The 13891-nt window shown below is 42.5% G+C and overlaps 1 protein-coding gene across 1 annotated transcript in view; it reads right to left on the bottom strand.

Annotated features, from left to right (window-relative positions):
• PTDSS1 (phosphatidylserine synthase 1) overlaps positions 1–13891 on the bottom strand; it is a 64963-nt gene that overhangs the window by 13523 nt on the left and 37549 nt on the right. The window contains exons 6-9 of the mRNA XM_028533819.2: positions 13557–13708; positions 10630–10771; positions 8663–8775; positions 4277–4342 (exon numbers count right to left, since the gene is read on the bottom strand). Coding sequence (XP_028389620.1) covers positions 4277–4342; positions 8663–8775; positions 10630–10771; positions 13557–13708 — 473 coding nt within the window. The remainder of the gene's footprint in view (positions 1–4276; positions 4343–8662; positions 8776–10629; positions 10772–13556; positions 13709–13891) is intronic.

The following is a 13891-nucleotide window of genomic DNA, read 5'->3' as shown; positions in this document are numbered from 1 at the left end:
GTTCAAGCCGAAGTTGGACACCTTCCTTCCAGGTCCACATAACCAACAGCTTTCCTTTCTAAGTCAGACTCACTCTCTTTTTCTCAGGCTCAGAAGCTCAATTATAATGAGGGCGTAGTAGGCAGAAATAATGAAGATCCAGCACACACTAGGTGGGGGGAATTCATTCCCATGGGTCCAGCCCTAACACCCCCCCAGAGCTGAAGTCATGGAACGAAGCTTTCTACACAAAGAAGCAGCCAACTTTTTCACACTACAGCCCTCTCCCTGGCGGGGTCCCATTCCCCAGCTGGACGCCTTCCTATCTGTACCGGGCACAGCACACCGAAGCCTAAAAGGCTTACAAGCTCAGATCTCGGGCACAACTGCAGGAGACCACGTTCTAAGCCTGTATTTAGTTACATCAGTGAGTAACAGGCTTTGTGAGGGTACAGCATTTACAGAAAAGGGCCCTCTTCGGGAGAGAAAGCTGCGGACCGGTGGGAAAGGAGCTTCAAGAGGTCCTGTTTGACCTCACCCCTTCCCCACCTCCCCAAAGGCAGAGTTCATGTCACTACAGGAGGCACTCCCAGTTTCCCCACATCGCCACTCCTTGCTAACGCCTGAAATTACTCCAAAATCAGTAAAAAGAAAGCTATAGACCAGCTACTAATTATTAAAGGAAATTAGAAGGGTAAATGTTTGCTGTTTTGATAGAAGGACAACGGGGAGGTGGAGTACAGCAGAGGGGAGGGGTAGCCCAGAGGGGCAAACATTCAAAGAGCCCAGGCCAGGGACGCATGGAGCCTCAGGCCGCCTGCCACCCCCTCCAGCTGACTGTATTGTATTGAGGGACAGAGGCAGCTCTGGTTCACGCACCCAGGCAGATCTGCTGGGTGTGATTTATGAAGAGGGCTCTGTTCCTTTTCAGTGTGGCCCATGAGTTCTCAAGATTCATTAATCTTGATATCACTATACTGGGAGTTCTCAATTCTCAATAAACGTACTAAATTAGACAAACGATCTCTTCTTTGCATTTCACTGCATCACTTTTCAACAAGGCACGACTCTCTGCAGCTGCATTTCCTGCCACTCTGGCCCACTTTATCTGTGCCATTGCACCCACCATGGGACTGTCTCTTGTAGCTGCCTGACTAGAAAGAAACTTCGCTGTAACACTACCTCTCTCCCTGATCGGCATCTCCTTTTTCTCAACAGGTAAACGGATACAGTTCTGTGGGAAATATAGCCACTCCACAGTTAGAGTAAGACCTTGACAAGAATTAACTCTTAAAAATGAAGAGAAAAATGCGTGTGGAAAGAACAGGTAGGTGGCAGAGTTCAGGTGCAGGAGAGAACACCTCCTTGGGTAAAACAACAGGGAGGACAAAGGCAAGAAGAAAAGCTCCCCCTCCCTCCTTTCTATGACTCTGCAATTGTGCCTCCACAGGGCCTGCCTGTGTAGTAGAAATCTGGTCGGTGTGGAAATGCTTTCACCTGCTAGATCACTGAAGAACAGAAATCTAGTCCATCTTATCGCCCTTTAAGCTGAAATCACTGTAGTTAGGAAAATCTGCTTATATCACAGAATTTAGGAGAAACAAATGACAATGACCCTTTGTCTTCAGGCAACGGGGGTACTGGCTCAGTCTAACTTGAGTAACCCCTCCAACTGTGGGAGGTGGATACACACACAGACACACAAATGCTCGGAAGGAATAACCCTGCAGCGTTAGCGACAATGAACTCTCAGTGCCTGATCTCTTTGGATGATCTTTAGTTTCTTTTCTAAATTGTTTATCAATGTACATGTACTACATGTTAATTGGAAAAATGTTATTCTTTTCAAAAATCTGTTGAAAGTAGTAATTTTTCCCTGATACAGGTTTTCATAGAATATATGCTTTCATACTCCAGTTAGAACCTAGAGTAGATCTTCAGTCTAAGCTACCTATGGGACTTAACTTCATGTACAGATTTGCTGCGTGTCTCTAGAGCACACGTGGCAAACACAAGGCCCTCGGGCTGAGCCTGGCCCTCCGCCTTGTTTTATCCAGTGGCAGTTCCGAGCTCTCACTTCACCGTCACGGAGTAGTTACATCTATACAGTCCTAAAATTACATTCTGCTCTTTGAAGGCAACCATGAGGCTGATGTGGACCCTGGTGAAAATGAATTTGACTCACCTACCCTAGAACTCGAATGCTAAATAGCGTGATAAATTGTTAATGGTGTTTAAGAACCACTTAACTGACTGCCCTGGCTGGTGTGGCTCAGTGGATTGAGTGCCATCCTGTGAATCAAAGATTCAATTCCCAGTCAAGGCACATGCCTGGATTGCAGGGGCCAGGTTCCCTGGTTGGCACCATGCAAGAGGCAACCGATCAATGTATCTCTTGCACATTGATGTTGCTCTCCCTCTCTTCCTCCCTCCCTCCCCCTCTTAAAGAAAGAAAGAAAGAAAGACCACTTAACTGGCATACCAGAGACGTTCTCACATTCCACATGGAGGGATGTAAATTAGATAACCTATGGCTGATTTCTTTCATCTCTTAAATAATTGTAAATTCAGATCCAGCATTTGTATCCATAATAAGACAATATATTGTGATCATGTGATAATTCTCTTTGGTACAATAAAATTGTATCTTGGCATATCAAGCTGCTTTGCAGAGTCTTTCTGATGTGAAAGTAATATAAAACGTGGGTAAGCCCATCACAAAACGATGTCCCAAACTCATCATCAAATTCAGAGGAAACCGGAACAAACCATTTTGTATCTAATTTATTTCATAAGGTATCTGAGTTCTAGGTGGGAGATATCTTTTGATTTCTTAATATTTTTCTAAAAGTAGTTTTTATACTGTCTTTCTATAATTTGCCAATCAGCTATTCTAAATTTAAACCAGAAAAGGTAATGTTAAAAATGAAAGCCATATACCATTATCAATAAATCAACAAACAATACGTGCTGGAGAGGATGTGGAGAAAAGAGAACCCTGGTGCACTGTTGGTAGGAATGCAGACTGGTGCAGCCACCGTGAAAAACAGTATGAAATTACCTCAAAAAATTATAACTAGAAGTTAACATGTGACCTAGTAATTCTATCTCTGGGAATATATCTGAAGAGACCCAAAACACTAATTTGAAAAAATATATATGCATCTCTAGGTTCACTGCAGCATTATCTATAATAGCCAAGGTATGGAAGCAACCTAAGTGTCCATCAACAGACTAGTGGATAAAGAATGTGTTATATACATACGATGAAATATTACTCAGCCTTGAAAAAGAATGAAATCTCAACATTTGTGACAACATGGAGGGACCTAGAAGATACTACACTAAGTGAAGTAAGTCAGATAGAGAAAGACAAATACCACATGATTTCATGTATATGTGGAATCTAAAGAGCACAGTAAGTGAACAAACAAGATAGAAACAGACTCATAGACACAGAGAACAAACTGATGACTGCCGGACAGGGAGGGTGTGGGGGAGGGGGTGAAGAGGTGAAGGATCTGAGAAGCACAGACTGGCAGTGACAGGAGAGGCGAGGGATGAAGAGCACGCGTGGGGAGCACGGGCAGCAGTGCTGTGACCGCTGTGTGTGGTGCCAGAGCGTATATACCAGACTTGTCGGGGGCAGTGCTTCCCAAGTTATGTGACTGTCCAACCACCATACTACACAGCTAACACTAACAAACTATAATTTAAAAAATAAAACAGCCCTGGCTGGCATACCTCAGTGGATTGAGTGCGGGCTGCAAACCAAAGCATCGCAGGTTTGATTCCCAGTCAGGGCACATGCCTGGGTTGCAGGCCACAGCCCCCAGCAACTGCACATTGATGTTTCTCTCTCTCTCTCTCTCTCTCTCTCTTTCTCCCTCCCTTCCCTCTCTAAAAATAAATAAATAAAAATCTAAAAAAAAAATTAAAAAATTAAAAAACCTCAATTCCCTTGATAAAAAAAATAAAATAAAATAAAATAAAATAAAATAAATGTAAAAAAATACAAAGCTATTAAGCATTTGGAAAAATCAAATTTGAAGCTATTAATCTACCTTACATTAAAAGGCATTATAAGGTAATTATCTAATTCACTGTATTTTGTACTTTATCTTCAGAAAACAAAAAGACCTAAGGTTTAAAAAAAAAAAAAGAAAGCCACATAAAAACATCAGCAAATCCTCATATGAAAATTGCATTGAAAGGTACTTAACACAGGATTAAGAAATAATCAAAGAAATTTAGAGGCTTCAGTGTGTCTGAAACCTCCCCAATAACAGATACTTACCCAAACACCCAGCACTGTGTCCCCACGCGTTTGCACTGCGTGTCGGTGAGGTAGGCGTAGTACTGTCTGAAAGGACAAAGGTGGAATTCACTGAGAGCTTCTGCAAGACCAAGCCAACAGGGAGTCAAGCTGCTGTGACGGAGTGCATACACAAAATGTCCTGCCTTGTTCCACAAACTACAGGAGCCTGGTCTACTCCTACTCAAGGGGCTAGGAAGCTGGTGCCTGTTGAAACATTCCTGCAAGAGGTCAGGAGTTCGGGCTGGGTTGGAGGGAGAGGGGCATGGTTTAAAGACCCAGGTTATTGGCAAAGGAGGTGTTGGCTCAGGGACAGGCTCCCCAAGCCCTGGGCCAAAGCAACCCCAGTGGGTGCTTCAGTCTCCCGCTATGGGTGATTCCTGAGTTACCTACACCGTTATTAACCGTCTCCCCTGGCTCTCTCCAGGACAAAGGTTGCTGATGGGTAACCAGGCAAAACAAATTATTTATATATAAATACAGACACACACACACTCTCTCAGAAACTGGAATGGGACCCTGTCTGCACCTTGCTGCCACTGAATGCCAGTGACCTTGAATGCTACTGACAAGAACAAAGAGGAAGAAGAGGCAGTGGCACGGAGCTGAGAGGCTCAGAGAAGCACCTACGCGACAGAAATACAATATAGGCCACAAAGACAATTTAAAATTCTCTAGTAGTCATGTTAGAAAAGTACAAAGGAAGAGATAAAATTCATTTTTATAGTATGTTATTTAACCCAACATATTGAAAGCACCACAGAGAAGTATTTTATATTGTTTTTGTACTATGTCTCCAAAACCTGGCGTGTATTTCGCACTGCCGCACACTGCAGTGTGGACCAGCCACGGGCCAGCGCTCACAGCCTCAGGCGGCGAGCGGCTGCTGTGCAGGACAGCACAGGCTGGAGCCTCCATCCCTTCAGAAGTTGCATCTGAACCTGCAGTCAATCTTTGTGGGACCACAGACTCCTTCGGAGACTTGATGAAAGCCGTGATAAAGGCATATAAAACACACACATCATTTTGTATTACATTTCGGAGGATTCACTTATACCAAAAGCTCATCCATGAACTGTCGCCTCCTTACCCTAACTCCTTACCCTAAAGAATTCTAATGATAAGAAATTCAAGTTTTCCTCTAACTTTACATTTTTGTTACATAATTTGATCTTGCCAGTTCAGCTGCTTTACCCTGTAATGCAAGGGTGTCAAATTCATTTTTACCAGGGGGCACCTCAGCCTCGCAGTTGCCTTCAAAGGGCCGAATGTAATTTCAGGACTGTGTACATGTAACTACTCCTTAACAGTTAAGCAAGAGCTCCGTGCTGCCACAGGTAGAAGCTAGCGGGAGACTGGATTCGGCCCTCGGTCCTTGTGTTTGCCACCTATGCTCTAATGTATCCATCCCCTTATATTGCACTTTATATATCAGATTAAAAGAAGGTTCGTGCAAATATTTTCTCAAAGCAGATTCATATGAAAGTCTAACCAAAAAGGAAGGAAATGCAGACAAGGAGGGTGTAATTTATCCCGAAGCCTGTAAGCTGTTTCTCCATCTGCTAACTGGAACATTCATCTCCTTCCGCAGACACTGTCTCAAAATGACATAATAAATAAAGTGCGAATTTTTAAATAAACAAACAAAAAGCATGTGGAAATCCACAGCACTTGGCAGAAATTCTGAAGAGCTCTCAAAAAGTCAAAATATTGGATTTTTAGCCTCTAAGTTTTGTTTTGAAATGTTTAACAATACTGATATTTCATGATAAATCAGATGTGATTTGCTCTTCTGTTTTACAAGACATTTCTTTCCCTGACAAGAAATTGATGTTGTTGATTGGTCCTAATTTTATGAAGAAACTGCTGCCAATCTTTCCTGAAAATAATTGTGGACCTCAAATTAGATTAAATTCTAAATAAGGGAGGGAGGCTCCGGTCTCGCAAATGAAAGCAGCACGTAAGACAGATAACCACTCCACCGGGTCACGGGCCCACAGAGTGTCACGGGGCTGCCAGCTTGCCAACCGCTGCCTTCCTGTTCGGTTCAAAGCAAAAAGAAGAAATGGAATTTCTAGTCCAATGCCACAGGACTCAGCTATGTCTTCTTCAGTTTGTTCAACTCAGGATACGGGGATACACACCCCAAATATTATGTCAGAAATACATTTGTAATAATGGATGAGGACATGAACAGGTGCTGGCTGGGAATGAGGGGTTTGCTTGACCAAATACAACACCTACTCTCCTTAGCCAGTGAGGCCACTACATGTGAAGTTTGCTAAAACATTAAAATGATAAAGTAAGTCACCCTCCAGCAGGTGTGTCCCATCTGTGGACTGCGGACTGCATGTGGCCCAACACAAAATCGTAAATTTATTTAAAATGTTATGAAATGTTTTCGTGATTACATGTTGCAGTGTATTTAATGTGTGGCCCAAGACAACTCTTCTTCTTCCAGTGGGGCCCAGAGACATCAAAAGGCTGGACACCCCTGCTACAGCTTCTGAAAAGCTAACCCTTTTAACTGTGGATTTTTGTGTTTGTATCAGCTGTTCAGAAATTTTTGGTTGCTTCTGCTAGCCAATGCAAATACACCATATTAGTTAAAAAACCCAAATGCCATTTCTAAGTAGAAAAAAAAAAACAATGAAAGTGCTTTGCTTTGAAATTCGCTGGGATCAGTCTATGTGAGGGACAGTCTCCAATAACACCTCATGTCTAGGACCCCACAGGAATCCAGGGAGATAATGGTTATGAACATCCAAGCTTATACCAGTTGTCCTGCCAGACTACGGGAAGGGCATTTTTTTTATAAAAGGAAATTAACTTAATTGGCTCAAAAAGAGCTAATAAAGTTTCATTGTAAAAATAACATTATTCTCAGACAAGAAAAAGCTGAAGGTGCTCATCACCACCAAACCAATATTATAAGAAATATTACAGACTTCTTTAAGAAGGGGGGAAAAAAGAACATAAATTTGAGTAATAAAATGGCAATAACCACGTTCCTATCAATCATTTTAAATATAAATAGATTAAGTGATGCAGTTAAAAGATGCAGGGTAGCTGAATGGTTAAGAAAACATGTGTACATGGAACATCTTCCAAACTGAACAGGACATAAAGATGGTCAACGGACAGGAAAAGATGCTCAATGCCACTAAGAATCAAAGAAGTGCAAACTAAAACCACAATGAGACATCACCCCAACCCTGTCAGAAAGGCCATCATCAATAAATCAACAAGCAGCAAGTGCTGATGAGGATGTGGAGAAAAGGAACCCGCATGCACTGTTGGTGGGATTACGAATTGGTGTAGCCACCAATGGAAAACAGTATGGAGGTTCATCAAAATTAAAAACAGAACTAGCTCATTACCCAGCAATTCCACTTTTGGGTATTTATCCAAAGAAATTCAAAACATTAACTTGAAAAGATATATGCACCTCTATGCTCACTGTAGCATTATTTAACAGCCAAGATACACAAGCAACCCAAGTGCCTGTCGATAAATGAGTGGGTAAAGAAGATGTGGTACACATGTATAGTGGACTATCACCTGACCATAAAAAAGTATGAAATCCTACCATTTGCAACAACATGGATAGAACTAGAGAGTATTGTGCTAAGTGACAGAGAAAGACAAATACCATATGATTTCACATACACGCAGAATCTAAAGAACAAAATAAATGAACAAATGAAACAGAAATAGACTTACAGATACAGAAAACAAACTGAAGGCTGACAAAAGGGGAGGGGTTTGGGAGGCTGGGTGAAAAAGGTGAAGGGATTAAGAAGCACGCACTGGCAGTTACAGAATAGTCATGGGGATGTAAGGCACAGCACAGGGAACCTAGTCAGCAACAGTGTAATAACTGTGTATGGGGCCAGGTGGGTACTAGCCTTAGCGGGGGACCCCCCTGTAAATTATGTGTCTGACCACTATGCTATACACCTGAAAAAAAATAATACTGAATGTCAACTGTAATTGAAAAAATTTTTAAAAAGTGACATACATCACTTATGACTTCAAATCTACCATAAAAACACTTGTATTTTTCAATAATCCCATGAAAAAGAAAACCTCAGCATCTCTGCTACTCAGTTATTCTTTTAATAAGATATAAGTGGGGGGACATAGCACTAAAGATCGTAAAGGGGTTTCAAAGCAATGCGGTGGTTTTGATTATTCACTTTGTTACTGAGGTCTGAGAGCAAAACCTTTTCTTCATATTACAGATGTGTAATTCTTTAGAATATTTTCATGGAAAGTCTGCTAGTTTATGTGACTTCCCTATGCTACACAGGAGACTATAAAGCAGGTCAATGTGCTCAAATGACAGTCAGACTCATACAGAATTACCTCACTGTGGGAGCCGTGATTATACCAATAAAGAGAATTCTACACCAACTTAACGGGTGACTGGCTTGGAACACAAAGATATGTTTCAAGAAGAAGGTATTCAACTCAGTCAGCTGGAAAAAAAAGAAGAAGGCATTAATCAACCTGATGCTTCAGACTAAGTCATAAGCATATATTCCCTTAATGGTTACTCCACAACCAAAAATAATTGGTGCATTCAAAGCATTTTCAGAAAATTCATGGGTTCTTTCAAGGGTTGCTATTCAAGCTTGTTAACAGCCAGGACAATAGGGGCACCAGCCAATGGGGTCACAGAGAAGGGGCTGGATGCCGGGAGGAGCACACGGGGGCACTAGCTATTTGTCATGTTTCCTGGTTCGCCTGACTGTCACTTGGGTCACGTGTGTGATCTGCTGGGACAGTCAGGAGACACATACTCTGAAAACAGCAGAAATCATGAAAATAAACACGTGCCCTAGAACACCTGTCCGGCCTTACAGAAGTCAGGCACATGCTGGGCCTGGCAGCTCCTGGACCAAAGGTAGCCCTTAAAAGCAGGTGTGTGAAGGGTTGGTCCAAGTTTCACCTGGTGCAGTGGTTAGCTTCCAGAGCGGCTCACTGCATTACGAATCCTTAGCGACACAGAATAGACTTCCGCAGGGACGAAGGTGCTCAATGCTCAGAGCCCATGTCCTGCATTTCCCCTGCAGATTAAGCAGGAGGCAGAGACTAGGAAAGGTCACTGCTTCTAGAACTCATCGTACGGACCAGCAGGTTCATTTTAGTGACATAAAACACATGTCTTTTCCCATAACACTGACTTAAAAGATACAGAATAAAAAATGGTCCACTGACTAAAACACTACATGGAGGAGGCTGATCACAGCACAGTGCTCACACACAGGGAAAGGTGTGCCCCGTGGATGCTGCCATTCTAGGAGAACACTGCTGTCTCTCCTGGACAAACCCAAGTCCCTCCTAGTTCTTATAATAGAAGAAAACCTGCGCCTGCCCTGACACTGCCCTGAGGTCAGACTTAATCCCAATCCATTTATATTCCAATGTTCATGCATGCTGACTTCCCCAAACCATGGTGACTGACTATTCACATATACCTCCACACCCACAAACTCCATTCACTGAGATGGGCATTACAATTCTGTGTGCGTATACAAGGACTACCTGTCTTAAAAGTGACACATGCTGATTTCGCCTTACGTTAAAGCTGTTGTGCACGTGTTCAAAATACAGGGTGGGGCAAAAGTGGGTTTACAGCTATGAGTATACAAAACAGTTTACCCTTGTATTATTATTTATTAACTATTATATCATTTTCCACACGAATAACCGTAAATCTACTTTCATCCCACCCTGTACAATTTCTGATGATTCTGAAAGACTCTACAGGAGAAAGCTGGTTTCCTCGGGCTAGTCTTCCAGAGTGGTGAAACCACCGGGGGACGGGGAGGTCAATAAAAATGGCCGTCTCCGGAACACAGATGTTTGGCGGCCCTTTCCCAGGACCCTTGGCTGCGGGAATTACGTCCATCACCTTATGAGGGCTTCTCCTCACTGCCGGCACCACTCTGCAGGACCCGGGTCGCCCAGGGTGCCAGATTTTAGCACTCTATAAGTTACCCAAAGTGGCAACTGCTGAGGCACAATTTTAAAAATCACACATTGATTTTTGGAACATAAGAAAAAGCCTGGCATTTTATGCCTTTGGTCCTGAAAATGATCTTTCTAAAAAGCGACCCAATGACTTACTCATTGGGTGATGGATGCAGACCATGAGTTTCTTTCAGGGAATTATAATCTGTTTCTGATTTGTAATTCAAAGACCTGTATTTTAAAATGCCTTCATGAGGAAGCATTCAGCTGGTAAGCAATGTCAACTAGCAATTTATGTCTAAATTCCAGGATCGTTTTAATTTTTTCCCCCTAGTTCTGGGCCTCTGAAATCACACCTGCCAGATGATCATGAAAAGGTATATCCCAGCCACTCGCTGAAAGGAAGACTTGGGGTCGAACCAGCGAACGTAGGTCCAGCTCGCAGGGGTGAACTGCAGCACAGCTCTTTTGATTTTGCCGGTGGTGGTGTGGATGTCCCTGAAAGAAGAAAACAGCTCCAGTGAAAATCCCAAGAGGTAAGGGGAAGAAAAAAAAACAAAACGAGAAAAACAAAACCAAACCCTATACTTTGACTATTTTACAACCAATGCTTCAAACGAGAAGATTCCTTCCGATTTGAACTGTCTGTCCAAGGATGGCCTTTCTGCTCCCAGGGGAAGCCCTGGGGAATGTCAGGGGCGACAGGCGCAGCGCAGAGGTCAGGTCACCGCAGAGCCAGGAGAGGCCTTAACTTGAGAACCGGTGACCACGAAGCTGAGGGGCAGCAGAGACATCCATCTGGAACCAGGCCAGGAAGCAGGAGGCTGCCATCAAGAATCTGATACCCACCCACTGTTTGCCTCGCAGGTTGGGGCATTTTAGTAAAATAGAGGACACGCTCCCTATTCTTGAGGTCTCCCACATCATTACTTCACCCTGTTTCTTCCTCAGTCAAGTGAGCAGTGATTTTCACTTTATTTTCAATTTTAGAAATGACTTAATTAAAAATCTCATACTCCCATGACAGACACAACAGTCCACATGTTACAAATGAGAACATTTAGGCTCAGAGAGAGCAACCAGCTGACGCAGGCTCCCTCTCCAAGCCTCAGAGCTGGTGTGCACGCCAGCCCCGCCCGCCGTCCTGGACAGCCAACCCCGAGGCGGCCAGCAGTTAACAACTGGTAACTCGTATCAAGGATCTTTATGTCTCATAGACTGTGCTCAGTACCAAAGGCACAAGCTCAAACAAGTCAGGCCTCTTATTTTTGGGGGGATGTAGGGGAAGCAGAAGGAAACTAGGTTTGCCCATTCATTCACCTACCCATTAACAAATATGTAGTGAGAAAATCTTGCAGGGAGCAAATTTAAGGCGTAAAAACAACAAAAAATAGAGACTAACTATCCAAAAATAAATAAGAACTGTGGAGTCCCTATTTTTTTTTAAAAAAAGGCCAAACTTCCTGAAAAATGGTAGAGAAAAATGAGAATAGAGAAAAATACAGCATGACTGAGATCTGGAATACTTAATATACAATAGTAAAGAGGTTGATTCAACTTAAGTTACTCTATATTCATTTGTACATTTAATGTAACTTAAAAAAAAACCATGATGGAATTTTCTGTTTATTAGTTTGGTGACCCAACAAAATGATTCTCAAGTCACGGTTGAAGCGTAAATATTAAGCGGGGAACCATTATGTCGGGGTTTAAGGAGCCAGACAGACACAAATTCACACTCAACAATTTGCTAGCTGTGTGTCCTCACGCAAGTCACTAAACCCGAGTCTCCCTATCGTCATCCCTAAAACGAAAAGCACTCAGGGCCCGCCCCCAGGACTGAGTAAGGGTCAGTGAGAGAGCGCTGACAGAGCTTGCTGGGAGCCATGTCCAGCACGGCGACATTTCTGTGCCATTGCGTAGTACCTTAAATGTACTAAAAAGTGTCCTTTCAAGTCACCGGCCAAAGAAAGAATTATTAAAATAAAAGTTCCTTATAATAAAAAGACTAAACCATTGAAGAACTAAAAGAAAATGCAGGTTAGTATTTATCTAAATGAAAAGATTTAAGGCTTTTAAAGTTTAAATGACAAATCAACCACAAACAAAATTAAAAGACGATGATAAAAATAGAAAATAAAGTCACATTTATGACAAATGTTAATATCCTTAATCTATAAAAAGCACTAATAAGAGAGAAAAATCCAATAGAAATACACTAGAAATTTAAGATCACAAAATTTTACGTGCAATAAATTGACAGACGTTTAAAAGTAAAATTCCAGGAAATACTGAAATGAACACATATTCATTGGTGTATATATGTGAGAACATAAATTAGTATATTCTAAGAATTTATGTTAAAAAAATCAGAGATGCACACAGACACATATTTAAAAATATCCACTCTAGCGTTCTTAAAGTGAAAACCCTGAAATAACTAATTGACCATAAAAGGGAATTGTTTAAGTATATTAGCTTATCTATATGTTGGATATGAATAAACCCTTTAAAATCATATATCAGTAAATGAAGTTTTAAACAGAATAAAAACAACTACCACAATATTTTCACTGTCACTATCACTGTTTTTTTCCTCCTTATCCACGGCATGATTCCTGCCACGGTCAAACTGAGGAGCAAGTTCAGAGAAGCACGGTAAAGAATGAGGGGCATGTGCACTGTCCTCCAAGGCGGCAGCGGAGGAGCAGGAAACTTAAACCTGACAGTCCGAGACAAGCACCTGAAGAGGTGACAAATGAGCTGGGTCAGGGAAGTGAAGGACCTGGGGACCCAGGTCAGACCCAGGCAGACAGGGGTATGTACACGGGCTCGGGGCACTGGGCAGCCTGGGGGGTGTGCAGAGAGGAGCCTGGCCTACTGAGTCCGTGGACGTACACTTTGTCCTAACGACCACGAGAAGCTATCACAGGGGAATGACAGGACGAACCGGACATTCTTCAACAGATCACTGGAACAGTGGTGTGAAGAGGCTTTGAGGGGTTGACCTGGGGACAAGGGACTAATTAATCCAGGGACAGGAGTCTGAATGCAGGCTGAGGCATAAAGATAAAACAGAGGGGGCAGTTTTGAAAAGCTCATAAATGACTTAGCACTTTCTGGATGAACGCTTGAAATTAGGATTATAGTCATTTATGAGTTCCAATTACCAATGTATAATTTATTCTTTCCCATCAAAGACCGTCCTGTAGAGCTGCATGCTGTTACAGCAGTGCGATACACCCTGTGGCAGCTATGGCTGATGCTCAGACAGATCACTCACTTGAAGCTTGCCCAGTGGTAGGTCCTCATCTCCAGAAACCGGCAGACGACCATGCCGAGCCAGATGCCACCACCGTTGCACAACAGAATGTCCAGGATGACCTGGTCCCACCAGCACTCGGCAAAGTTGGGCAGCAGATGCATGAAGAACAGCTGGGAGACACAACAGATGATGTTTGTAAAAAATATATAAGTTTCCTTTTAATAATACACGATTTAGGAAAAGTTGTTGACATGTCCGTTTTTCCTAATGAATTAAAAAGAACAGCAGGGTCTGTAATCTGGTTCTTGTTTTTTGTATTGTGGATGGTTTGCCAGTAGTACTAATCCAAAGAG

Source organism: Phyllostomus discolor, chromosome 7 (genome assembly GCF_004126475.2).
Source record: "Phyllostomus discolor isolate MPI-MPIP mPhyDis1 chromosome 7, mPhyDis1.pri.v3, whole genome shotgun sequence".
Taxonomy (NCBI): domain Eukaryota; kingdom Metazoa; phylum Chordata; class Mammalia; order Chiroptera; family Phyllostomidae; genus Phyllostomus; species Phyllostomus discolor.
This window is presented reverse-complemented; position numbering and strand designations above follow the sequence as displayed.